The sequence below is a fragment of the Anabas testudineus genome, chromosome 3 (genome assembly GCF_900324465.2).
Source record: "Anabas testudineus chromosome 3, fAnaTes1.2, whole genome shotgun sequence".
Taxonomy (NCBI): domain Eukaryota; kingdom Metazoa; phylum Chordata; class Actinopteri; order Anabantiformes; family Anabantidae; genus Anabas; species Anabas testudineus.
The window spans coordinates 24,414,964-24,440,370 of record NC_046612.1 but is presented as its reverse complement, the minus strand read 5'-3'; the positions used below and the strand labels follow the sequence as shown (position 1 = coordinate 24,440,370).

The window sequence follows — 25,407 nt, the reverse complement described above, 5'->3', positions numbered from 1 at the left end:
CGTCTGTGTCCAGGATGCTTTTTTTTGTCTCTCATGGTTCAGTAAACAAGAAAATTACCCTAAAACAGCAGGTCTCGCTAAACTTTGTGGAAGAATCCACAAAGAGTGCTTCTTCTTGCTTTAAGATTGAAAACATGACGGATGTTGATAGGACTATTTTCTTAGCCAGGCCAAAAGGTTGCCCATTTCCAAGCATACAGTTGTCTTCAGTTCTAGTGAATGTTGTGTGCTGTTTTTGCATAGCTTGTTTTTTTGTTTTTTGTTTTTTCTTTTTTTTGGGAGAGTGCCAAAAGTTAGAATGAGTTCAGAAACCCTACTGGCATCTTCTGTGTTCTCCTTTTGAATCAATAGACAGGCGTGACTTCTGTGGTGACCCTGGTAAACTGTAAAATGGAGGGTCACAGAACTTCAGAAAAAACTTTCAGGAAACATTCAGTAGCCATGATCAAGAAAGAATATTAGTACTCTCACTTGAAACTCAATCAAACCTTGTTACAATGCTTCTATATAGTTTCTACTATATAGAATTTATTTTATATTGTTTAGTTTTTTGACATATATCCTTCCTTCCAGGGTGGATACCACTCGTGTGGAATTTACCATCTCCCTCAGAGAGAACTGGTCCTTGCCCTTCCTAGCACTGCAGGTCACTGCTATCACCTGTTACCTCAGACCGCAGCTGACTGCCTTACAGCAGGTACACACACACACACATCAAAGTATTGACCATCCTCACCAAACTGGTTGGCCTTGACTAGGCACATTCAACCCACCCCACTCAATAATCTACCACCTCTAAAGGAGCGAGGAGTGAGTATATGAGTCATTAGTATCCAGTGCCTGAACCTGACTCCAGTGTTTTTGTATGTGTGCTTCCCTCCTTAGAAGGTGCTGGTGTGGCTGATGTACGTGACAACGTTCTGCTTCTGTCTGACGTGGCAGTTCAACCAGTTCATCCTACTTGTTCAGGCTCTCGTCATATACACTCTGGACTGTGTCGACCTCCTAACAACTACACAGGTGTAGGCCAAATATCGAAATTGGCCAGTTACATGGCTGCACTATAATACTGGACAGATTTCAAACTCTAAGATATTGCCCATTCAGTTGAATGAAAATTGCTCGCAGAGCACATATAGTAAGCCAAAAATGTTCTCTGGCATCTGGGTAGATGTGTGGACCTGTGTGCACATTCTCATTTGCTCCAGTCTTTTGTAGGCTGTGGGAGAAATTAACAAGTAAAAAAACCTTTGTGAATTAAAATTTCATAGCAATAAAGTAGTTGGCCTTGTTTACAGTTCCAGGTTTCCAGGTGTCAACACAATATAGAGTGTATGAGAAAAATATTTTCTGGGCTGCAGGTAACTTTTTGTTACATTATCACTAACGGAGACTAGTGGGGACCAATTTGCAGTAAACTAGGTGCAGGTGCCATACCCTACTCTCTTCATACAATAGAGCTATGCTCATTTCACCTAAAGTCGAAAAAGTTACTGGTATTTACTGGGTTTTTGGCTCACGTTTTGTTTATGGAAATTATTATGGTGTTTTATGGCATGCCTGGCGCTTAAGCCAACAACGTTTCCTGACTGCAGTGATGTCACAAAGATTTAAGTTACTTACTGTAGGCTATGGGAATGTTTTAAAAATATAAAACCTGCATGAATTAAAAATTCATAATAAAGTAAAACCTGACCTTCATTGTTGCTGGAGGTGTCAATCATTTTACAGACTTGACCTTATGTTTGCCTGTATTTTTCAAGGTCTACACCAAGTGTGAATTTATAGGTGTCTTGCTAGGCCTGACGTCATCATACTCTTACATGTGTGTGTTTCTCTAGGTAACCACTCTGTACCTTGTTCAAGTGAGTGGTCTGCTGAGTGTGTGGCTCCTCCAGTTCTGTAACTCCATGATACTTGGATCACTGGTCCTGAGCTTCATTGTTGCAGCGCTCTTCGTCAGACACTGCCAGGTTTGTGTGTGTGTGTGTGTGTGTGTGTGTGTATATGTGTGTGTAAATTGTTAGTATATTAAAGTCTCACAGAGAAAGATCCAGACAACAGTAGTAGTTTGTTTACAAAACACAGATGGATGATTTAACCTGCCGTGATATGATGAGGCCTGTGCCGCAGTCAGTTTTGCAGACGGTAATTCCAATTTGTACACTGGAGACGTGTTTCTGTTAGGTCTAAATGTAATTTAGTTAAATCAGATCTTATCACACTAACAATTATAGAAACATTTAATGTGACAGGAGGGAAGAGGATTGGAGAGAAAGGTAGAGGAAAGCTGAGAATTAGAAATGGAGATGAAGAGAGTACTTTTTTTTTTTATTATTCAAATGCTATAATTTAGGCGTGTAGAGTATATACAGTGGCAAGAAAAAGTATGCAAACCTTTTGAAATACTATGGTTTTCTGCATTAATTTGTCATTAAATGTGTGTAAGAGTATTAACAAATATGATGTGCCTGAAATAATAACACAAAACAAATTCTGGACCTTCACGTCTTTATTGAGAACAACCATAAACACCTTTGAATTAATGATCTTCATGGAGTCAGTTATTAGAATACCTGGAGTCTTTAGTTTGGAAGTGTGGACTGGAGCTATTTTGACTGACAAAAAAAACTTAAACCTTTTTGAGTTTGCTCCACACAAGAAGAAGATGCTTATGTGAGCCATGCCTCTTTCAGAGGATCTACGATCAAGATTTGTTGCTTGGGTTACAAAGTGATGTCAAAGACTTTAGAAAGTCTCCAGTTAGGCAAACAATCTACAAATGGAGACACTTTGGGACTGTGGCTACTCTACCAAGAAGTAGGCGGCCAGTCAAAATGACCCTAGGAGCACAACAAACACTCATCAGTGCACTGCATATCATCATGATTTGGGCTCGCTGTGCTGCATCAGGGTCTGGCCAGCTTGCAGTGATTGAGAAGATGATGAATTCCCAAGTGTATCAAAAAATTCTTCAGGATAATGTGAGAATGTCTGCATGATGTAGTTCAAATCAGACTTGCAATATGTTGATAGCTAAAATGAAAATTTCTTGTCTTGTGGTTATCTCAGTTCCAGTCCTATGTGACTAAGGTATGTGACCAAAATACAGTCAGTAGTTCTGTTTTATGAGCTAATAAATGACTTTAGCAGTAGAAGAGTGAGTCTAAGGGATTGAAACAATAGATGGAAAAATAAATCCAGATTTGGCAAAATCACCAGATCCGGATCAGTTTGAATGGAAAATTCACGCATTTTAAAAATCATGCATTGTGACTGTAAATGCATTAAACTCACTTAATAAGACTTAATATTATGACTTAAGAAGAACTTGTTGCACTTCACAGCCAAGATATGAGACTTCCCTTTCTCCCATCTGTGTGTTAAAATGTAGAAAGAGGCTTAATAATGTTTCCTCCCTCCCTCTCTTGTTCCTGTCTGCTTATCCAGTCTGGTCTGAAGTCAGGGAGCCTGCTGGTTCGTCTGGGCAAACTGCTTCTCCACAGCGCCATGGTTTTTCTTCTCACCTTCACCATCAATTACCTGGCCAAGGTGCTTCTTCCCTTGCTCCCGTCGTTCTTTTCTCATTCTCTTTTTCCTTTGTTCCTTCTTGCCCTTCTCTTATGCTCTTGTGTGTTTTTTTTTTCACTCTGTTCTTCTTTCTTCCAGACCTATACTCACATCCCTTTTCTGCCCCTCCCCTCCTCTCCACTCTACTCCCCCCTTTTCTGTTTTACTGTTGCTTCAATCTGCAGTTCTACTCTCCTGCATCTAAAACGAGCTCACATTATGATCTCAGCTCAATTTATTTACTTATGTATCTCAACATGCTGCTCTTTAGCCCTGAAAAGATGACCATGTTTCTGTGTGTGTGTCTGTGTGTCTGTGTGTGTGTGTGTGTGTGTGTGTGTGTGTGTGTGTGTGTGTGTGTGTTTTCAGAAAGCACTTCAGCTCAGATCAGACGAACACATCTTTAAATTCATCAAGTCCAAGTTGGGCTTGGGCCTGACAAGGTATGAGCACATCACACACACATACTCACACACACACACACACACACACACACACACACACACACTCCTCACACACAGATTTGGTGCTTCTGTTTTGGAACACAGTCTTATAAAGCTATGCCTTGACACAGGGACATGGTCCCACACAGTAGTGCATACGCACAAAGTCTACAGTTTGCACACCTCTTGACTTGATCCAGCATTACTGTATAACACACTAAGCACCAGTGTTGTAGCACCTGGAGTGTTAGAGTGTGTGAATAATAGATGGTGAGGTAATGCCAGCAGGCCTCCCATCGATCAGATATTGTGTGCGTGTGTGTGTTGAGCGGCTCACCCACTGATCCGGTGTGGCAGATAACACAGCTCACAACCCAATGCCACACAACTGGCCCTTCAATTATTCACGAGGCTGTGGAAAATGCACCACTTACTCTACACACTCTACAATCTGCCTCTTCCTCTGTTTCTTGCTGACACTTATTTCTGCTCTCCTGCTTCTTTTTATAGCCACTGAGTTTAGCACTGCATTTGGTGATATCTCAATTCACACTTCAGTTGTGTATCCACACGGCTGTTTATAAGAAACAATATTGACAAGATAAGATTTGCAGAAATGAGCAGAAACCTGTAATTAATGATCTGCAAAATGGTCATATGTAATAATTTAATACTCGAAAAAATCTAAATCAGCTTTCCTATTCCATTAGATGGGCTTCTCTTCTTAAAGGTATCATGAAAAAATGTGGACTTAATCATGTTAAAATATTTTAAATTGGAAAATATGGGTGACCTCAACTATAGTTCACTAGAAATTTCATTTGTGTTATTAGTGAACAGGAAATCACATAATTACATATAAACAGACAGTTGCTGCTAGGATTAATGCACACTGTACAATATTTAAGTGGATTTTGTCACTAGATTATTTGTAAGGTGCAATAGCTGGGGAGAATTCCCAATAATGACAAAGTGATGTAGAGAATTAACATAAGGATACCTTGGATTAAGTTTATGTTCAATGCTACAACAACTTTATCCACCTGCAGCAGTAGGAATCTAATTTACCTTGCAGCCTAATTGTATTCACTTTTGGGTAACAGTGTAAGTTGTGTAAAAGTTGGATGTGAAAAACAAACTGTTGAACACAGCACTACAGTAGTAACATTTCAGAAACATAAATCAAACGAGATCACCAATATCAATGCAGTTGATATTGGTTGCAATACTGCTCCTTACATTGGTGCCCATGTTGGTTTTATTGATGTTGCCTTTATTACAAAGTAAAGGTTTACTGTTGATTAAGCTAATTTAACATGGTATTTACAAGAACAATGCTCTTACACTATTTAAAGAACCATATTAGCCAGATGAGAATTGACGCAATCTGTAGTTGTCCAAAATGTAATTTTGGTCTATTTAGTACACACATCAGCATCAGGTTTTCCTTATTCACATTGATAGTTTAACAACAAACCTGTCTACAGACTGTACTGATGGTAAAGGCTCTTTAGTCAAATCTATGATTTGGCTAAGTAAATAGGAGTGACTTGATATTTTAAGCTAAAAACAGCATATTAACCCTGATTAGTCAAGTCACAAACTGTATGTAGAACACAGATAACATGTACAACTCCTAGAATCAAGAACCAAAGCAGATCCTTGACACTGTGATTGATATCGATCACTGCAGCAGTGACTGTTTAGGAGGAAACACTGAAAGAAAAGCAGACTCTGTGTCAGCTTCATTTTTTTATGTCCACCTTTCTCTTTCTTTTATACTATTCCTCCCCCCTCTCTCTCTTCCTGCAGGGATTTTGATGCTAGTCTCTATCTGTGTGAGGAGGCCTTTGGCTTACTGCCCCTTGACACGCTGGACCGATTGGCCAGCACCCTGCTGTTACACCCCTACAGCCTCACACTGCTGCTGCTCAGTGGCATGTTGGCAGTGGCTGCACTGCAGAACTTAAGGTAAGTAATGACTGGACCAGAAATGTGGGAGGAAACATGGGAGGGGGAGAAGGTGTCCTTATGAAAAGCACTTGGTAGTTCTGTGTTAGAGGAGGTATAGAGTGATCTACCTGTAATACTGAAATGAATCAAACATGTCCATTGTGTTGATGTTAATAATCAAAGAGCAGCTCATGTATGTCTTTGACAATCAACTAAAATAGCAACTAACCAGGGAGATGATTTTATTAGATATTTGCACACCATTTGCAGTTCTATGGTGCTTTTTTAAAAGATTTTGTTTTAGTTGACTCATGCATAAATGTTTGGAGCATGCAAAATGCATACACTGCTTCCAAAAATCCATAGACCTAATTGGAAAAAGGGATTGTTTTTATAGTTAAATAACTATATATTCTTAATGTCTTTCATCTAGAAATGACTTTATTTTCCCAATTGTGCAACCAAGCTCATCTAGTATTTAAACACCAGTGTTGGCAGAGACGAACCAGTTAGTGTCCATTCTTATTGAAAGTTGGTCCAAAGAGGTACTGAAGTGTAAATTAATGAAGTTTCAGCCTTTGCAGAGTAAAAAAGACTTTCAGCTTAGAAGAGGACACCAGGATGACTATCAGGAGACAGAAACCTAGTCACAGCAGCAGTCACTATCCCTTTGTGCCTCACTGCCGATTTAGTAATGGTATTGTTGCTTCATGCTCTGGAAAACACAATATTCTACCAGCAGCCTCTCAAAGCTTCATTTGCCTGTGGTGCAAGGTAAGGGGCCACATTGAACTAATCACATTAGCATATCAACTGGCGCTCTGCCGTTGGAGGGCCGAATACTAACCTCATAGAACAAAGGTCTATTTGCCAATTCGGGAATTGATTTAATCCAGTTTACCCCAACTCACGTAGAAGGAAGAGCCAGATTGTATTTATATTCAAATGGATGCCAGTGTCCGTCTGATTCGGTGCAGGAGGCCAAACCGTGGGAGTGACATCATTGCCCTCGGGTCTTTCTCTGTTTGTCTGCGTGCTTACTCCTGCAGACAGAAACGCTCGTGGGTGTGCGTCACTGTGTGTCTTCTTGTGAGCAAGCAGCTAATGAAATCTGAATAATCCGAATAATATAAATTCCACCCACCCAGCCTACTTTCTCAGGCTTTACTGTTCCATGTATCACTATTGTCTTTTTGTCTCGCTGTTTTTTTTTTGTTTTTCAGCAGGCCTAAAGGAAGTCCACCTGAAGAAAGGAAAGGCGCTGCAGAGGGGCAACTAAATGCTTTTCGCCCAGATGTGGCCTATAATCTGTTGCATACACTGTTCTATGGCCTCCTGGCTTTCAGCACTATGAGGTGAGCTCATGCCCATGTTAAGTACACGATTATATACTGTACCTGCAGATAGCTGGATTACCACATTCCTGTGTAGTCACACTAGTTTAATTTCCAGACACTAACTCTTCAAATGTACTTTTTCCTCTTGATGGCCGAGCACTATCCTACAATCCTACAATGCCTTAGTTGGTGACACCACTCACTGCAGGTACAGAATGAGTGAATTTGGACAACTGACACCTTGGAATTTCAAAGTGTCAGTAGTTTTCGCAGTAATTTGTACTCTCAGGATACTGAGCTCTTTCTTTCTTTCTCTGCTCAAGAGAAACAAAACCTCTGTTGACTGTCCATGGTTATTGTTGCACATGTACAGTAAACAGTGATAACAGAGGCAGATTTACTGGTAAATTCATGTCTATATTCCAAGGAAATACCACAGTCCCTGAGGGTTAGGCAGCGTTAGGTAGGGCTGCCTAACGCTGACTGAAGTCGCAGACTAAAGTAGATGTCTCATTTCTATCCAGAGACCACTGATATTGTAGGCTTATTGGCCAGAGTATATAAGCTACTTAAAAAGCTAAGATTAATGAACTTAGTTGGTTGAAAATACTATTTTGTCTCTGGCTGAGTTGCTTTAAATTAGTTCGTTATTTACAATGAGGTAATCTAAAGAGAGACCGCAACAACAGCAGTTGCAACAATTATTGTGCTATGAATCAGTCTAGGGCCTGACTGCTGTGGCTGAAGGACATTATTGTCCTTCAGGAAGCTATGTAGCCGTGAGCTGACTAGTGATTTTAGATAAACAGGACATACACTCCCATCTAAAAGTATTGGAACAGTGAGGTCATTCACTTTATTTTACTGAGAATCTTTGGCTTTGACATTAAAGATGAATATGAGTCAAAAGATCAACATTTAAGATTTGTTTCCCAGGTGTTTGTCTCTGGAACTAATACACAACTTAGCACATAGCACCTTTTGTTTGAACCCACTAATTTTTCATGTGAGCAAAAATATGTGAACATGTGACTGACAGGTGTGTCTTATCACATTGATTATTCAAACAATAAATAGAGTGTCTGCGCTCAGTTTCAGATTTGGGTTGTGAAAACGAGAGAGCTATCAATGAATAAAAAACAAGCAAAAATCAATTAGCCATAGCCAGTTCAACCAATTAGAATGTCCTGAAGAAGGAAACCACTGAAAGCAAAAAGGTAGACTAAAGAAGACAACAGCAGCTGTAAAGAAAAACCATAAAACAAGTGTTAGTGTCATTAGCAACAACCTTCAGAGGGCAGAAGTGAAGGTATCACAATCTACTGTTTACGGAAGACTTCATGAACAAAAGTACAGAGGCTGCACTAGAAGACACCTGGAAATAAAAGCTTAAAGGTAAATCTTTAAATTTCAAACTCAAATGTTTTCAGTCTGCCGCAAAAATTAAGGAACTGGCCTCACTGTTCCAATACGTTTATAGGGGAGTGTAGGACAATAGCTGTCTGGGACACTAGCATTGCCACCAGTATGCAATGGAGGCACGTGAGCAGAGCAGCACTAGGGAAAAGGTTTAGCCAGAGGTCAGTTGTGGTCACAAAACATCCAGTGATTTTTAACAATACAATTATTTTGGGTGTTATCTTAAGAGAGATTGATCATGATACACACGTTTGAGCTAATTTGTAAACCTGGACACAAAATGGGGTTTGAAACATGCCTTAGAGGCATATCATGTCAGAGGGAAGATTATGCCTCTGTGGAAGCTACGGAGTTAAATATTACTTTGTCTTTTGATGTGGAAATATTGAAAGACAAAGTGAAAACAACAGTTAGTTAGCCATTAAATGTAAGGCTGTTCTCTGAACAGCAGAGAACAGCCTTACATTTAATCAACTGAATCAGAGACAAAACTAAAACAAGATGCTTTGGACAAGAAGAAAACTATGTGTGGCACTCTCTGTCTAATGTAAAATGCTGCACCTTGTTTCATGCTCCTTTTCCACAGTTACCACCTTGAACCTTCCTGCTCATATTCATGTCCCATTTTATGTTGCTTCTTCACATACGAACATTGTGGCCTATTTCCCTGGTTCACTTAACTGCATCATCCATTGGCAGGTTCCCACTGTGGAACAGCACCATCACTGAGACAGTCTCCAATTACCAGGTGCCAGACTCTGGCAGTAGGGGGAGAAAGCCCTGACATCAGCACTGGCACAAGCATTGGCACCTAGGCTTAACAGAAGCACATTTCTTGTGGTCAAATTTCATGTTCTGACACTTGCTCTTAATTTCCAGAATGTTTGGGCCTCTCTGGGCTGGCTGCTTTCACTGCTGCTGTGACATACCGGCTCTTGACAAATGTGCTCTTATTGGTCATGGCAGAACTATAATCACAATATTGGCTGACTGGCAACAACCTCTGCAACACTGCCTCATTTTTCGACTCAGTGGAGTCTCGGTGTTCTCCATTTTACTACTACATTTTATAAATCATGTAAATCAGTATTGTCCAGTTATGCTCTTTATGCATTCTAGCATTTGTGTTCGAAGAGTAACTTAACACCTTCATAAAACATATTTTTCTTGATTATCAGTGTTTTAACTTCTCCACAATCTTCAGTGTTGCTCCACAATCCAATGACGTTGATTGGGTCTGGTTACTTGTGTAACAAAGCGGAAAGGAAAGGTCCTTCTAATTTCTTGCTTTCTGTTTTTGGGTTTTAAAAACCAAAGTCCTGGATTTAGATTTTTATGACGCACTGCACATCGATGAGGGCATAAGTAAGTTACAGACCTACACAGTATTAGTAATTGGTCCACGACAGTAGAGTATGCTTTCAAAAAACACAAGCACATCATGCCATACTAAATGGCATACCATGCTGCACATTGCCTTCTTATTATTAGCTCTGAAGTGGCACACAACATGACTAATGTGCCCTGTTGCGTGCAGTTTTTTTTTTCCCTCTCATTTCACATTTATAATGTGAAGCTCAACTACCCTCCCAGACAAGACTCCCAACTTTCATCTGTCATTGTCAAATGATCTTCGTTCTTCTAACGTTATTCGAGCATCGCCAGTACATTCCTCGGGCTGAGCACATTTCAAGCTGCAAACACGGGCTGCCATGCTTGGCATCCATGATTCATTATTGTGAAAGTATAATTGCTTTTAACTTTAGTCTCTTTGTGAGGAGTGTCAAGAAAATCGGCAGCAATTACGATTACAATTATTGAAATCATCACTTCTTTTTCCTGTATTAAAGCAAGCCTGCAATTATTCAGTCAAATATGAAAAAGCACTATTCTGGTATCTGGTTTATTCATAGCGTCATTGAGATGCAGGTTTTCAAAGGTTCACATAAGTAGCTGTATTTGAATAAGGTTTCATATATTATAGCCAGTGGCTGGGCTGCTCTGTGCATGCAAATGTTGCACATTGTGTCCTTGTGGTAATCTGGAGTTTTGTGGTGGACAGGATTTGCGATGGGATGTGCTGTACAATACATTTAATACATATAGTTTATACAGTGTATTCCTCTTACAGTAAGGAATTAAATTAGTGACTGAACTCACAGAACTCACACAAAAGGAGGCAAATCTGAAAGCTTTTAACACAGCGGCAGCCAGGTAGTGCAGAAACTGACACATTTAATTTCAGCACTTTCTCTAAAATGCTGATTAAGAGCAAAAGGCCAAAAGTGCAGAAAGCCATTCATTTCTGTCAGACAGCTCCTTTGCATTAAAAAAGTATTGAGATTTATTTCTGTGAGGCTGCACTCCTTCGTTCCTCCACCCTCCCTCTCTTTCCCTCTCTCTCAAGGCTGCATCTCTGTACCTGTCAACAATTTTTCAGCTCATTTCATCTCTTTCTTCCTTCTCCATGCTGTTCAGCCCTCTCTGTTTTATCGTTTCCCCATTTTTGTTTATAAATGTTAATTATATCCTTCACATCAGAATAGATCCAAAGCCTATGAATTACATCACATCGTCAACCAAGAACCGCTTGATATCACCTCTCTTTCTCCCTTTTTCTACCCAGGATGAAGTACATATGGACTGGCCACATGTGTGCGGTTGCAGCCTATGGTGTTTGTGGGAAAGAGCTGTGGACACTGCTTCTCACCACTCTCCGCTGCAACAGTAAAGTTCTGGTACGAGCTCACAACAGCTGCACTTCCAGCTCATTATTCTGGCTATTGTTGCCCATAAACATGATTCCAAATGAATACTAATGTTGCTCAGCGTTTGTTGGATGTGTAGATGAGTAACTGTTGGCTTGTTTGAGCATAATGATGTCAGATGGTTGTATCTTTAGCCTGCACTGTTGCTGGATGATCTTTTTGTAAACAGCCAAAGATCATTTGTGAGAGAAGATGCCCCACTCTGTAACACTCCTACGTTGCCTCATGTGAACTGAATGACACGATCATCTTTGTAAGTGACGATCTATCACTCCAGTGATATGTAGTCTAAAACACATTATTATTAGCTCAGGAAACGTCAAAAAAAAAAACTTACATTTTTTGTCAGTGCTCAGTATTAAGTATTGAAAATGTGACAGTGCCAGTTCTGATGAAAACCACTACCACCATCCATCTGGTGATCACAGCAGTGATGTCCTACTTTGACAGCACACTGTGTCACTGTGGTGAGAGTGGAAACATGTCTTATTTCCGCTTATTTCTTATTTTGAGAAACACTAGATTGACATGATTTGAACCACATTCTCTACCCTGGACTGGTGATGACATAGCTAGTGTGGCCACTAGGTGTCAGCGTGGTCACAACATGACAACAGCACTAATCAGATAAGCAGTGATATTTGGGAGCAGTCTGTCTGTTGTAAGTGTGTTATCTGGCTCTGGGCTCATCTTGGTTTTTAGGTATATCTGTGTCTGACTCTCACTTTCTCCGCCTCTGATATGATTGATCCATTCAATTCATTCTAGCTGTTTTCTTTCTCTCATTTTGCAGTTGAGACTTGTGCGATATGCGGTTCCGCTGGTGATGATCGGTTGCCTGTATTACAAGGTATGCCATTTTCTTGGTGGTTTATGTTCATCACTGTATTGTCGGTCTCATTATCGGGCCGAGCCAATTTGTATGAAGCATGCGAGAAAAGGAAAATGGCTAAAATGGAAGTTCTGAAAGAAAATAACAAGCAATTGAGTATTCATAACAGGATACTACAATGGTTTCTTCCCTTGTATTTATTTTGCTGTGTATGTATACTATTCTATGCAGTACAGTAATGAGATGTTACTAAAAACAAATCACTATAGGTTTAATATTCTGCTTTATAGCCTTAATGATCACTAACACAGGGTTTCCATCACTCGTCTATTTCCCTTTAGTTCTGGCCTAAACTGATGGAGGAGCTGTCAGAGCTGAGGGAGTTTTACGATCCAGACACTGTGGAGCTCATGACCTGGATTAGGTACACACATACACCCACACTAACAAATGGAGAGCACACATCCAATTGAAGCAAATCTGATTAGCTTGTGTCTGCAGATCAAGTTTCACTTTGCCTGATGCCCTTGATTAGTTTGTGTGAGTGAGTGCGTGTGTGTGCGTGCGCTTGTAATTGCACACACTGTACTGTACGTGTACATGAGTATCTGCATGTTGCCGGGGGAGCACGGCCGATGAGCGATGAGAGCCGATGGGCGCGCATGAATAAGACATGGGGGTGCTGGAAAGGACCCAGCTGTTGGCAGAGCTCTAAGCCACCTCGGGGTGGCTGTGTGGCCAGGCTTTCAATCAAGAGCATCAGCCTGATGGGATCAGAGATGGAGCTGTGATTTGGAATGGCTCCGCACTGTGGCTGCTGTGTGTGCTTGGCTGTGTGTTTGCACATCTGCGTGTGTGTCTGTCATTTTGTTGCCATCAGGTTGGATGTGGACTTCCCGTTGGCTTAGCAGTTCATACTGCATACCATGTAACCATGCTGGCCAAGGACACATCACATCGCATTGCTTATAGTCTGTCCTCCCATGTTCCTGTGACTTTCCCCACTTATGTTCCTTTGCAGCACGCACAAGGTTAACCTCAACTGCTTAATCACCAATTATCACCAGTGAGCAGCAAGTAAGATTGGAAGTGCAAGACAGGAAACGAAGCTGAAAAATAGCTTCATTAATAGACTTTGTTTTATCAGTAATTGCTTGATACAAAGGAATTGAAGATAAAAGGTCAACGGATTTACATGTACACTTATCAAGAACAGCATTCATATGTTAGTGAAAAAAAAAAAAGAAATTCAACATCTATGAAATACTAATAGATAGAGTTCTACTATAAAAAATAGAGTAAAATAATTGGATTGATTGAGAAAAAGACTCTCATTGTTCTGTAGTGTTAAGGTCTATTTTAGAGCTATTTGAGAATTCAGTGACCGCATGTTAAATGTTTTTATGAATTATACACATGTTTGCAGTTTGCTGTACGTGCTGATCTTAATGTGTAGAATGTGCTTGGTGCTGTGTGCGTGTGTAGACTGGTTTTAATTTGGAAACCTATTGGGGATGTTTGTTACCCACCGACTGCAATGATGTGCCATTTGAAACAGTCAGGGTGAGCTAAAATAAAAAAAATATATAAATGGTTTGGTGGCTGGTTGCTGTCATTTCCCTAGTGGTAATTGGCCAAAAATCTTAATGAACTGATCATCTTCCCCATAGATGAGTGGACCAAGTTGGATTTTTAAGTAATGGCCAATCTTGGTCTAACCCTATTAGACAGGTAGTGGAGTGGCGGAGAAAGGGACAGAGGGAGAGAGGGATGGATAGTGAGGCAGAGAGAAGGAGAGTTTAGGATTTTCAATGCATTTGTGTGTGTGACATGGGTTCCCTTCCCTCTGGAGCTAATCCCATTAGGCTCTGAGGATTAGGGGCTGCCTAGAGTTACCTTGGTTGTGGCTGAGAGCAGAGCGAAGCGCTAAGCTTCTTGATGCTGTGCTAATTACATTCCAGATGAAAGGTGGAGGGGGGAGAGGGGGGTTCATGTTATGCTGTAGTCTCTAGATGACTGAAGCAGAGGCCGTTTTGTTTTATATGGCAGGATCACGAGAAATCCTTGAACTGAGGTGCAGAGCACAGTCATTCAGTAGATACATTCATATGCAATAGAGTGTATTTCAGTTCGAGCTAGTGTATTGTAGTTATGTAAAGCTGTCAGGGACTTGAAATCAGGATTTGTACGTGTTTATTTGTGCTTCTTTTATTACAAGTTCATAGGAAAAGCCCAAACATGAGCTAATGAGAGGTGTTCTAGGGTCTCATGAGATTAGAAGAACCAGTGTGAAGAAAGGTTGATGAAGGGGTTATGGTCATTTTCAGGGCGATCATTCATGAGCGTGGGCGTCACAGGCCTGTAGATACAGTAAGTTATAGGTTAATGTGATAACAACTGGTAGAGGTTCATCTGTACTGCACAGCCATAATTCACAAGTTTCCACTTACATAGTGATGGCTCCACAGCTCAGCTGTAGGCTGATACTCTGTTCTAAATGGACAGTCAATAAATCAATAGCAATGCCGGGTCGTTCCACTGCCTCCAACCCTGAGTTATAGTTGTGAGTGTGCAGTTTTTAAAGTCACTAATATTGCTTTGTCTAACCCATTCAGGCTGTCTCTCTCCATCAGTGTGCAGTGGCTTCAGAAAGGATTCAGTCCACCTCAGTTTTTGCACACTTGATGGTTGAAGATTTAATTTAAAATGTATATAATTATGAGTCCTAAAACAAACCCATTAGGACAAATAGAAAACATGTTTAACATTTTTGCAAAAATAACGAATTGAAATAACAATAATAATAATAATAATAATGTTTTGACACAAAGTGAAGGGGTCTGAATAGTTGAACAGGGAAAAGGTGAAGACGTACAAAAGCGTGACTGTGTGCCTCAAGGAACGCTCGTTAAAACGTAAAGAAGTGATTATTAGCAGTAGCTTCACTTCACTTCACTTCATGAAGGGATCAGGGCACTGCAAGTGTTACATGTGCAGCATGCTGGAGAGGAGCAGCTGAAGTTCGGGCTGACTGTCAGTCTGTATTCAGTGCAGCACACTGCAGGCTGTAGCTGGAACGGGGAACAATGCTCACATTTCACTTTACACAGTAGAAATGCGATTCAGGGTTGGGTCAAAGCCTAAAATATAGCAGCCACACACTCAATCAATTTCCCCCTCTTCCACTTCTCCACTTGTTTTCTCCCACCAAACGGAACTCATCATGCATATTTCACCAAATCCATAGGTAATTTCATAATACAAATCTTGTCAGAGAACATATGTACTGTATATTTTTATATACACACATATATATATATATTTTGTTTCTTCTGAAGGACACCATGTTTTTTTCTGTCCCACTCTTCCACCCTCTACCTCCACTCCTCTGGGCTGAGATATATAGTCTGTGGTCGAGAATTATGAAGGCTGCAGTGCAAAATTATTAATGAGAGCTTTGACAGCAGTTTTGCTGCAAATTCAGGAGGCTCATCTAGCTACTCAGCATGGAGACCCATTCAAAGAACGAAGCTGCTTGAATGAAAGCGTCAGCATATTTGAGATAAACACTGACTTCATTTATACCACAAGTCCCCACTCTTAAACAAGAACATAGTGTGTTGTCTTCTGGAAGATCTTTAAGCCCATTCCAACAGTGACCACCTCCCCATTGTAGTTTTTGCACCCCAAATGCCCCTAACTCCCAACCAGTCCCATTGAAATAGTTTAGAACTAAAAACGTTAATTATAACAATTATAAATATGTTTGTTGTTGGCTTTAGTATTCGAGTTAGAATTAGGTTTAGGTTATGGTTAGGGTTGGGGTAAAGGTCTAGGCAATGTGCCAACGTGAATGTTAGCACTACATTGTAGAACATATGTGTGAAAGTGAAAAACTGAGAGTGCAACTGAGTATCAGCCCTCCAGATAACAAGCAGACTGAATATCACTTAAATCATATAATTACACCAGCTACTGCATGTAATATTAATCATCCTTATACTGTACTGCACATTAGTTAATTGCACCACTGCCCACATGGATTTACTGTATCCATATACTGAACACAGCCTTGCTAATAATTCAAGTAAATGACAAAATATGGTAACAGAATATAATACTTTAGTGGAGCTGTGTTCTTACTGGACATGCAGCTTGGACATTCTCACAATCACCAAGTGTTTTATAAGCAAGTTCAGCTGATAATAGTGTACTATTTCCAATTACCAATAACAGCATATTTCAGGAATATTAATATTTGGGTTTTGGGTATATCATTAGATTTTGGCAGATTTTAATGGTTAGTTCATCCAAATAACTAAACTTTAAGTATGATTTAATTTCTGGATTCATTTGTCCAAGTTTTAAAATAACTGATTTCTGCCTACACCTTTGGTACAAATTCAGTATCAAAGATTTAATTGATGGTGTTCACAGCATTAAAAAGATGATTAAAAAATTCAGCCGCAACAGTGCCCAGTACAGAGGGCATGACTAGAAACTCCTTAGAATTTGTACAACGTTGCTGTTGCTAAAGCTGTTGCTTTATAAACATATTGAAGATCAGCTGTTACAGCTAGTGCGCTGCAGCGAGCATTCTCAATTAAACTACAGTAACCCATGAAGCTTGTGGAAATCATATGCATTAGATTGAGAAGTGCCAAACACTATAAACTATTGGAACAGTCGCTGACCTCTTATCATTTCATATCATATCTTTTGATTTATAAAGTGGCATGTTACAAATGAAAAGTGTCATAGTTTTCTCCATTAATTTCTCTAAATTTCTTAATTTCTCAATCTAACACCAACAAAATTCAGATCTTTCATGTCTTTATTCAGAACAACCATAAAAACCTCATAGTGCTAGTTGAAAAAGTATGTGAACTGGTTAGCCCCCTTGGCAGCAATAACCTCAACCAGGTACTTCCTGTAGTGGTGGATGACACCTGCGCATTATTCATCAGGATTTTTAGCCCATTCTTCCAGGCAGATCTGCTTTTGCTTTGTCATATTCTTTGGACATGTCATGTTTTTAGCTCTCTTCAAGTCATTCCATAGCATCTCCATTGGTTTGACGTCTGGATTTTGTTTTTCTGAAGCCAGGTCATTGTGCAGTTGCATCACCCAACTTCTACAGAGTTTCAGCTGACATAGAGACATTGTCACATTATGCTGAATATTTTTTTTATACACTCGGGAATTCACTTATTGTAGATTGTTTACCTAACTGTAGACTGGTGAATTTGTAAAGTCTTTAATGTCACTTTGTAACCCTTTCCAGCTTTTTGTAACTCAGCAATTCTTGATCATAGATCCTTTGAAAACTCCTTTTGGCGAGGCATGGCGTATTATTCTTGTGCAGTAAAAACTCAAAAAGTTAGTGTTTTTTGTCAGTCGAAGTAAGTTCAGTCCACACCATTAGCTTTTTTTGTTTAAAGGGTTCATACTATTTCCACTCGCAGTGTGAGGTTTTTATGATTGTTCTCAACAAAGACACAAAAGATGAGTAGTGTTTTTTTGTTATTACTGTAGGCACATTGTATTTGTTAACACTCTTGACTTAGATGAAAATCAAATCACATTTTATGATAAATTAATGCAGAAAACCACGTTTGTCTTGCCTCTGGATAATAGCACACTTATACTTCTACTGTCTTCTCTCACTCAGAGAGGACAGTCATGAACAAGACAAATGACCGATGCTGTTTTTTGAGTGTGTAAGTGTGTGTGGGAATAGTCTCAATTGTTCACTGAGTTTTCAGGATCATTCTAGTCCATTGTAAATGGGGCTCAGCACTCTCACTCTGACTCTGACTTGTTTTGGAGATGTATCTAATTAAAACAAAAAATGCTTGATCCATTCTTAGGAAACATGCCAGTATTCATTTGTATATCAACGCTTCAACAAAAATCAATTTTTCAGCTCCCTCTGTGAAACTGTATCCTCACCATTTTTTTTCTATCATCCTCTGCTCGCTTCTTCTCTGACTCGCTCTCTCACTCCCTTAATTGTCTTCCTGTCATCCTGCTCCTTGTCGTGTTCTAAATTGTCTAAATTAGCAGCATTTGGCCTCATCCTTAAAAGAGGAAAGTGCAGCTTCTTTTCAGTGTGTGTGTGTGTGTGTGTGTGTGCGTGTGTGTGCGTGTGTGTGCGTGTGTGTGCGTGTGTGTGCGTGTGTGTGCGTGTGTGTGTGTGTGTGCGTGTGTGTGTGTGTCTGTATTCTAACTCCTCTAGAATCAGTTCAGAGAGGGAGTCAGAAAGGGAGTTGTCCCCGAGTGAACTGCATACCCCTCAATCACAAGTGCACAAGTGAGAAATTCATGGCCTCGAGCAGTTATACAAAGACTCCCAGTCACTTTCTCCCTTACTATTAGTAATCATCATTATTTGCCCTGAATACCTTTTAACTGTGTTAGTGGTTGGACCAATATACTTTTGTTTTTTGTTTGAAAGTAGAATAATCATAAGAAATGAAATGTTAATTATTTGTGTGCCTCAAAACAAACTACTGACAAATTTGTGCAAAGATAAAGTACTTTTAGTTCTTTTCTGACTGCATATGATAAGTTAATCTGTTCTGAATGCAAGTATTGGCATGACTTTTAAAAGAGCTTTTGCAGTTATCACAAATCACCATAGCAACATCATGTGGTACTGAAAGTAAGCAATTAGTAAAGAGGTATGAACAGGGGGGTTGTTCACTTTTCCTTTATATACTGTAAACTGGCATTTGCATGTATGTTGTTTTAATTGCTTTTAAACTCTTGTGCAGTGCATATTTACTTGTTTGGTTTATCCTGTGAATACATTTTGTCACATGTTCATGATATTAATGACAGTGTATGTCTTTCTTGTCTATGATGGTTCCATGACATGGCTTATCAGTAGTAAGTGTACCATAATTAAATCTATGTGAACTGATTTAGCCACAGGCTGTAGACATAACATCCAGTGCAATATAACTAATAATACTATAAAAGCTGCAACCTTTTTTTAGCAAACCATTGACATTTAAATACATTGTGCAACCCTAACATTCAGTTAGAGTTGTTTTCAGGAAACCTGACTAAGGTAAGTTCTGTGTTCATACAGTTTGCACAATGTCAATAGAGAAATTACTATTAAGCAGTAAAAGGGTGCCACATGTTTACTAGCTAGTTCCTATGCATCCATCCATCCATCTTCCCCCGCTTATCCGGGGCTGGGTCACAGGTACAGCAGTCTAAGCAGTAATTCCCAGACTTCACTCTCCCCAGACACCTCATCCAGCTCTTCTGACACGCTGAAGGTACTGGCCTGATGAAGCCAACAGTACAATATCATATGCAAAGAGTAAATTTGAGAGATGAAATCTCTTGGTCACCAGACTGGACTCCCTCTGTCAATAAAAATAATGAACAGAACCGGTGACAAAAGGCAACCCTGTTAGAGTCCAACATGCACCAGGAACAGGCCTGACTTATTGCAAACCAAGCTCCTTCTGCGGTCTTACAGGGACCAGACAGCCCCTAAAAGAGTCCCCGGACCCCATACTCCTGAAGCACCACCCACAAGACAAGCTCTCTCAGAGATTAAAGAGCCCTCTAGCACAGGGTTCCGCCAGTCGTTCCCAACACACCCTTACAAAACTTTTGGGTCTGCAAAGTCTGTCCAGCTTTCTCTCGCCTCTGGATCCAGCTTACCACCAGGTGGTGATCCGTTGAAAGCTTAGCCCCTCTCTTTACCCGAGTGTCAAAGACATATGGTCGGTGATCAGATGACACGATCAAGTCATTCATCGACCTCCAACATAGGATATCTTAGTGCCACATGCACTGATGGACACCCTTATGCTTATACATTGTATTTATTATGGACTGTGACTAGCACAGAAGTCCAATAACAAAACCCAACTCAAGTTCAGCTCGGAGAGGCTTTTACTCCCAATCACTACACTCCAAGTCTCACTGTCATTTCCCATGTGAGCGTTGAAATCCCCCAGCAGTCCCCCTCGTCAGAGCACCTACCAGTACCCCTTAAGACCCTAAGAAAACCCGGTAGTCTGCACTGCTATTCTTTCCGTAGGAAAGGAGATTTAAGCCAGCTGACAACATAGCTCCTAGGATCATTCGAGCACACACACCCCTCCAGGGTGGAATGGGGCTAGTTGCTTTTTGCCTGAAAATGAAGAAACACTGTTGATAAGATCAGTAATACCGTACATAAAGTACAACTGGAGAGGAGGAAACAAAATGAAAAAGTTATTAATGACATACTACTTCTTTTCTAGTGGCATGCACCCTAGCAGCCTAACGGCAGATGCCACTTTGCCAGTGTGGCACGCCAATCATATGACTCGACAATAAAATAAATCTTCTTCTGTATTTAAATTGATGATGCTTTTATGAAAGTGAGTAAACTAAATAGTAAAATAATTTAATGTCTTTGGCAGTGTAACCACAGCAAGCTACCCAGACAAACATTAACATGTATTGTTTCACACGTCAAATGAATTTATGCAATACGATTATAAATATGTGATCTGTATTTCCATTTGCATGATTTTCAATTACTGACTGAATCTGTGTCACAGTGCATAACACATACTGAAATCTAACAGCAGAATGATTACTTTATGTTCATTTATGAACATACATTTGTTATGGCACACTGCAATGACAATAAAGGTAAAAATAAAAAGAGATTTGTGTGACGGTACATGTGTACATTAAAAAAATACACATATTCACCCATAACACTTTAAATACACATGCATCCACCTGTGCAACCATTATGATTACCCAGTCACTATATTGACTCTTGTGCAGCAAGCACCATATATTACAATTAATGCCATTATAAAAAAATTTTCTAACATCACTAGAATGCATGCAGTGCCTCCTGGCATTTATATATGAGAATATAAACGTGAAATTAAAGAGAAATCAACCTGGAGGTGTTGGAAGCTACTCCCTGGGGTGAGCGATTAAATTCACACACTTGCAGGGAGAAGACAGACAGAAATGGAAATTACCCACTTCTGCTGTAGGTCAGGAAACCATCAGCCCGCATACACACACACCCAAAGAGCATTTATGTTCCACTGTGGCATATGCACATATGCACATCCACAAATGTCTTTATTTCACGCATAAAGCTATATATAAAAGGAATATTATTGGGCCATGTACGACATACCACACACACAGAGCACATGTAAAGTAGCCTTCATTAGAGTTCTTTACAAACCAAAGCAGACCTTACTGTAGGTAAACCTATGGTAGCCCAATGTTCTTAAATTTTCTTTCAAAAAGAGACTCATGATCCAAGTGTTACCAGAGAAAGATTGGACCAGAGTGTAATTAGACACAATCCCGAAAGTGGAGTTAACCCAAACAGAGGCAAAACACAAATGTGGCCGCAAAATGCTGAACTCTATATATTAGATCAATTAAAAAGCACCCAGTGTGGAAAGGGCAATATAATGTGTGTATTGTCCTTACAATTAATGTAAAGTAACATAAACTAAAGTTTTCAAACAAATTTGTTTGTTGGTTTAGTCTATAAATTAAAAATTAAAGTCCTTTTCCCAACTTGTGCATCAACAGTAAAACAGGTATCCAGCTGGGAAACGATAGTCTTATAAATATATATGAAGTTGTTTAGCATTAGCATAGCCCATGTATTTTGACAGATATTGTTAAAATGAGTCTGGCTTTGATGGCATGATGACCTCTTATGTATGCTCAGCATTTCTGGGTAACTAGGTTGTAGTGGCACGAAAAAATAAGTGGGCTTTTTTTTTTTTTTTTTTTTCAGTTTCCTGTTTTTTTGCAGAAGTTTGTCATAAAATGTGATCTGTTTTTATTTGCAAACACAATATTTCTAAGCTGATAAAACAGTCATGATCTTGTCTTAATGGAACATGCCTATCAGACCAGAAATAGTAGGTCTTTTGGGCCACTGTATATTGACAGAGTGTTATGGTGTTATAGTACAGTTACAATGTCTAATGTTGATTTGAAGTTTATTTTTCCTGGTTATTTAATGGAACTTGCATGTGATGCTTGATCTCTTATAGCTGAATGGCACTGAATCACTGACTGATCCATCTATTTACTGTTGCACCACCATTAGGTTTATATTTGTGTTTTTTAATAAAATGCCTCTACCACCATTAGATGAAATGCCATGAAATTTGGGTAAGTCTGACAGAGCTGATTGTATAGCTGTGAATCCTTATTAAACAAGTTAAGATAATACCCAACTCACTGGACAGCTGTTTGATAAGTCATCGTGTAAAATGCCAAATACAGGATAACTGGCTGCTGGCATGCAAATAACAATCTACTAGTCTATTTGTTTTTAAATTTCCAAGAGGTAAGAATCAGGTGCAATCCTACACAATATTGCGTTTGATTATACTGTTAGCATTGTGACCCAACCATGCCGTCGTATCCTATCTTTAGATCTTTTGGTGACAAAAAGAAACCTGATAGTCAGAGTCCACTTCTTTTAGCTAATGTTCGGCTTTGTGAGTTCCACAAAAGCTTCAGCAGCACTGCACTGCGTGTCGGCATGATTTTAGATTAAAAATGACCCCTAGGTTAACTTTACAGGTAAGCAATGTGTGTGTCATAATAGAGGCCAGTTAAGGTCAAGTTTATTTAATAAGCAACACACACTGATTCCCTTGCTTACACATACACACAGAGTTGCTGTACAACATAACAAAACCAAACTAGGGATGTCCTTGTGCCTGACTTAACTTGTCTGTGGAAAGTATTTGGTCCTGATGTAGATAGCTGTTGTCCTTGAGGAGACATTTCTACAAGAAACTTTTAAATGCCACCAATGTGTCCTGATTCGTGTGGCAAATGCAGAAAGCAAAAGCACGTGGATGGAATAACAGAGATAAAAAATTAACAAATGCAAAATTTAATCAAGCTCTTTTTGATGATTAAATGCACCTGTGAATACCTTGCAAACCTTTGATCTCCTTCAAACCACAGAGCATGTCGCTGCTGGAGATTTTTTGTCCTTTGTTGATTCACAAAGCTGTAAAACATAAAGTAGTTTATCAAAAATGTAGTCATGGCATATGCGTATCTTAATGAGTGATGCGCCCTTCTCTCTGTGTTTGTCCACAGCACAAAGACACCTAAGAGGGCTGTCTTTGCAGGGAGCATGCAACTGCTCGCTGGCATCAAACTGTGCACAGGCAGAGTTCTCACCAACCACCCCCATTATGAAGATAAAGACCTGCGGGAGAGGACCAAACAGGTAGTGTAGACTGTGCTGGAATACTGTCAAACATACACAGGGGTGTTGCAACCATCAGAGGGCTACAACACATCACAATTCAATACAATACATGGGCACATTTAACGTTAAATTAAATTGCAATAACACTGCCAACGACACAGTTGAGTCCTGCTGATTTGAATGGCAGTTAGCAGCTCGTACTGTGTTAGCTTAAGAGTTAATGGTCATAACTTTATTATTTGAGTTTGTGAGTACTGACAGAACTCTAAAGCAGAGGGAATTGTGGGTGTGCTCTGACAGAATGTCAGACAAACTTTAGAGGAGCTGCGATTGCAGTCCAAAGTCATCCAAACACAATGCAAATTCACCTGGGACGGCAAGAACTGTCTGTGTGTGCGAGCTGAAACATTTTCTTGCTGAATGAAAGAATTCAAGCATAATGACCCCTGACCTGTATGATTGTTGTCGTCTTTTTCATAAACACAGTTGAGCTTGTGAGATGGGTTGTATAGGCAGAATGTACGTATACCTGATTTTTCTTATCTAATATACTGTAGAATTTTGTGTAGGCTTTTATAGCAAGAATACACAAAAAGCCTGGAAAACCATTGACCCTAACCCTTACATCTGTGGTGACCTGACACCTACTACTTCATATCCTGACTACAATAGATCAGGTCTAGATGAAAAATCACTACATAGACCAATCTAAGCAATATTTATTATTATTCTTTTGAAAATAAAAAAATATATATTAATTACTTTAAAATATTTAAAGATGTTGTGATCCCACCATGTAAGTGGTCTGCAAGGTGGCCTTCAGGGTCCATGTAGTCGCCTAGTCTGCAGTGAGTAATATATCAAGCAATGAGGTTACTTTCAATAGCTATATAGAGACATTTAAATTTGTTAGCCTAATTGGTATATCTTCTATCTTCCATGGAATATTGCATATATTATTGTTACATTTCCCACATTGTGCTATAGTTTTATTGCCGATTTTACCCAGCAGTTCATCATGCCGGTTCAAGCTAACCTAAGCGTAGTATTGGGAAAATACTGTCTTACTCTGATCACGGGATAGTGTTGGCAGCACACACAATGTTAAAACCCCATTGAACAGTCCACTCTGTGTAGAGTAAGAAAGAAAGAAATTGGTAAGAATTGCGTCTTCTCTTTGGAATAGGGAAGAGAGTCGCTTCTTGTGCTTCACGAATTTCATGTAGTGATCATGGTTGTGAGTTGTATGCCGAACGTGTGCCATCAAGGATGCCTAATTTCTTCACTTTATCAAGGATTTCAAATTCCTCCTCGTGTTCCATGTCAGCTATTTCTGGAAACTGACACTTTGTATATTCAGTGATAATTGGTATTTTATAAAAAGGGTTGTGACTTTTTAATTAGCCTTTGAAATCAATGCATTATTATATTGTTGATGTAAGTGCTAGCCTTTCTTGATCCAGCCTCAGTGTCATGTCATGTATTTTACCTTTGGAACATTTAAAACGAAATTTACAAGATTCTCTTTTTAAAATATTTTTCTAAATACACAAAAAAGTCATCTGGAGACTTTGTGTTCAACCAACTCAGGGAGTTAATGTTATATAATAACCTAACTATATACAGTAGTAGTAAATAGACAAGAAGAAGAAGAATCCACAAAGATGTAGTCCATTAAAAAGCAGTCTATGTTTGACTATATAACCACAGTGGAACAGCAGGAGATAGTTTTCGGTGATACATATTGTCCTCGAGCATTCGATGAACTGACTGTCTACGTTTTCTAATCTTCCTTTCTAATTCTCTTCCAGTGTCTCTCTTTCTTTCTGGTTTCACC

At 39.5% G+C, this 25,407-nt stretch overlaps 1 protein-coding gene across 6 annotated transcripts in view; it reads left to right on the top strand.

Annotated features, from left to right (window-relative positions):
- dpy19l3 (dpy-19 like C-mannosyltransferase 3) overlaps positions 1–25,407 on the top strand; it is a 46,603-nt gene that overhangs the window by 13,136 nt on the left and 8,060 nt on the right. For 3 of the 6 annotated variants that reach the window (XM_026378049.1, XM_026378050.1, XM_026378047.1), the window contains 11 exons: positions 574–697; positions 886–1,020; positions 1,842–1,973; positions 3,451–3,552; positions 3,940–4,013; positions 5,826–5,984; positions 7,190–7,321; positions 11,349–11,460; positions 12,284–12,340; positions 12,664–12,746; positions 23,456–23,588. In XM_026378049.1, coding sequence (XP_026233834.1) covers positions 574–697; positions 886–1,020; positions 1,842–1,973; positions 3,451–3,552; positions 3,940–4,013; positions 5,826–5,984; positions 7,190–7,321; positions 11,349–11,460; positions 12,284–12,340; positions 12,664–12,746; positions 23,456–23,588 — 1,243 coding nt within the window. The remainder of the gene's footprint in view (positions 1–573; positions 698–885; positions 1,021–1,841; positions 1,974–3,450; positions 3,553–3,939; positions 4,014–5,825; positions 5,985–7,189; positions 7,322–11,348; positions 11,461–12,283; positions 12,341–12,663; positions 12,747–23,455; positions 23,589–25,407) is intronic. The other 3 variants (XM_026378051.1, XM_026378048.1, XM_026378052.1) reach the window with 2 other exon arrangements.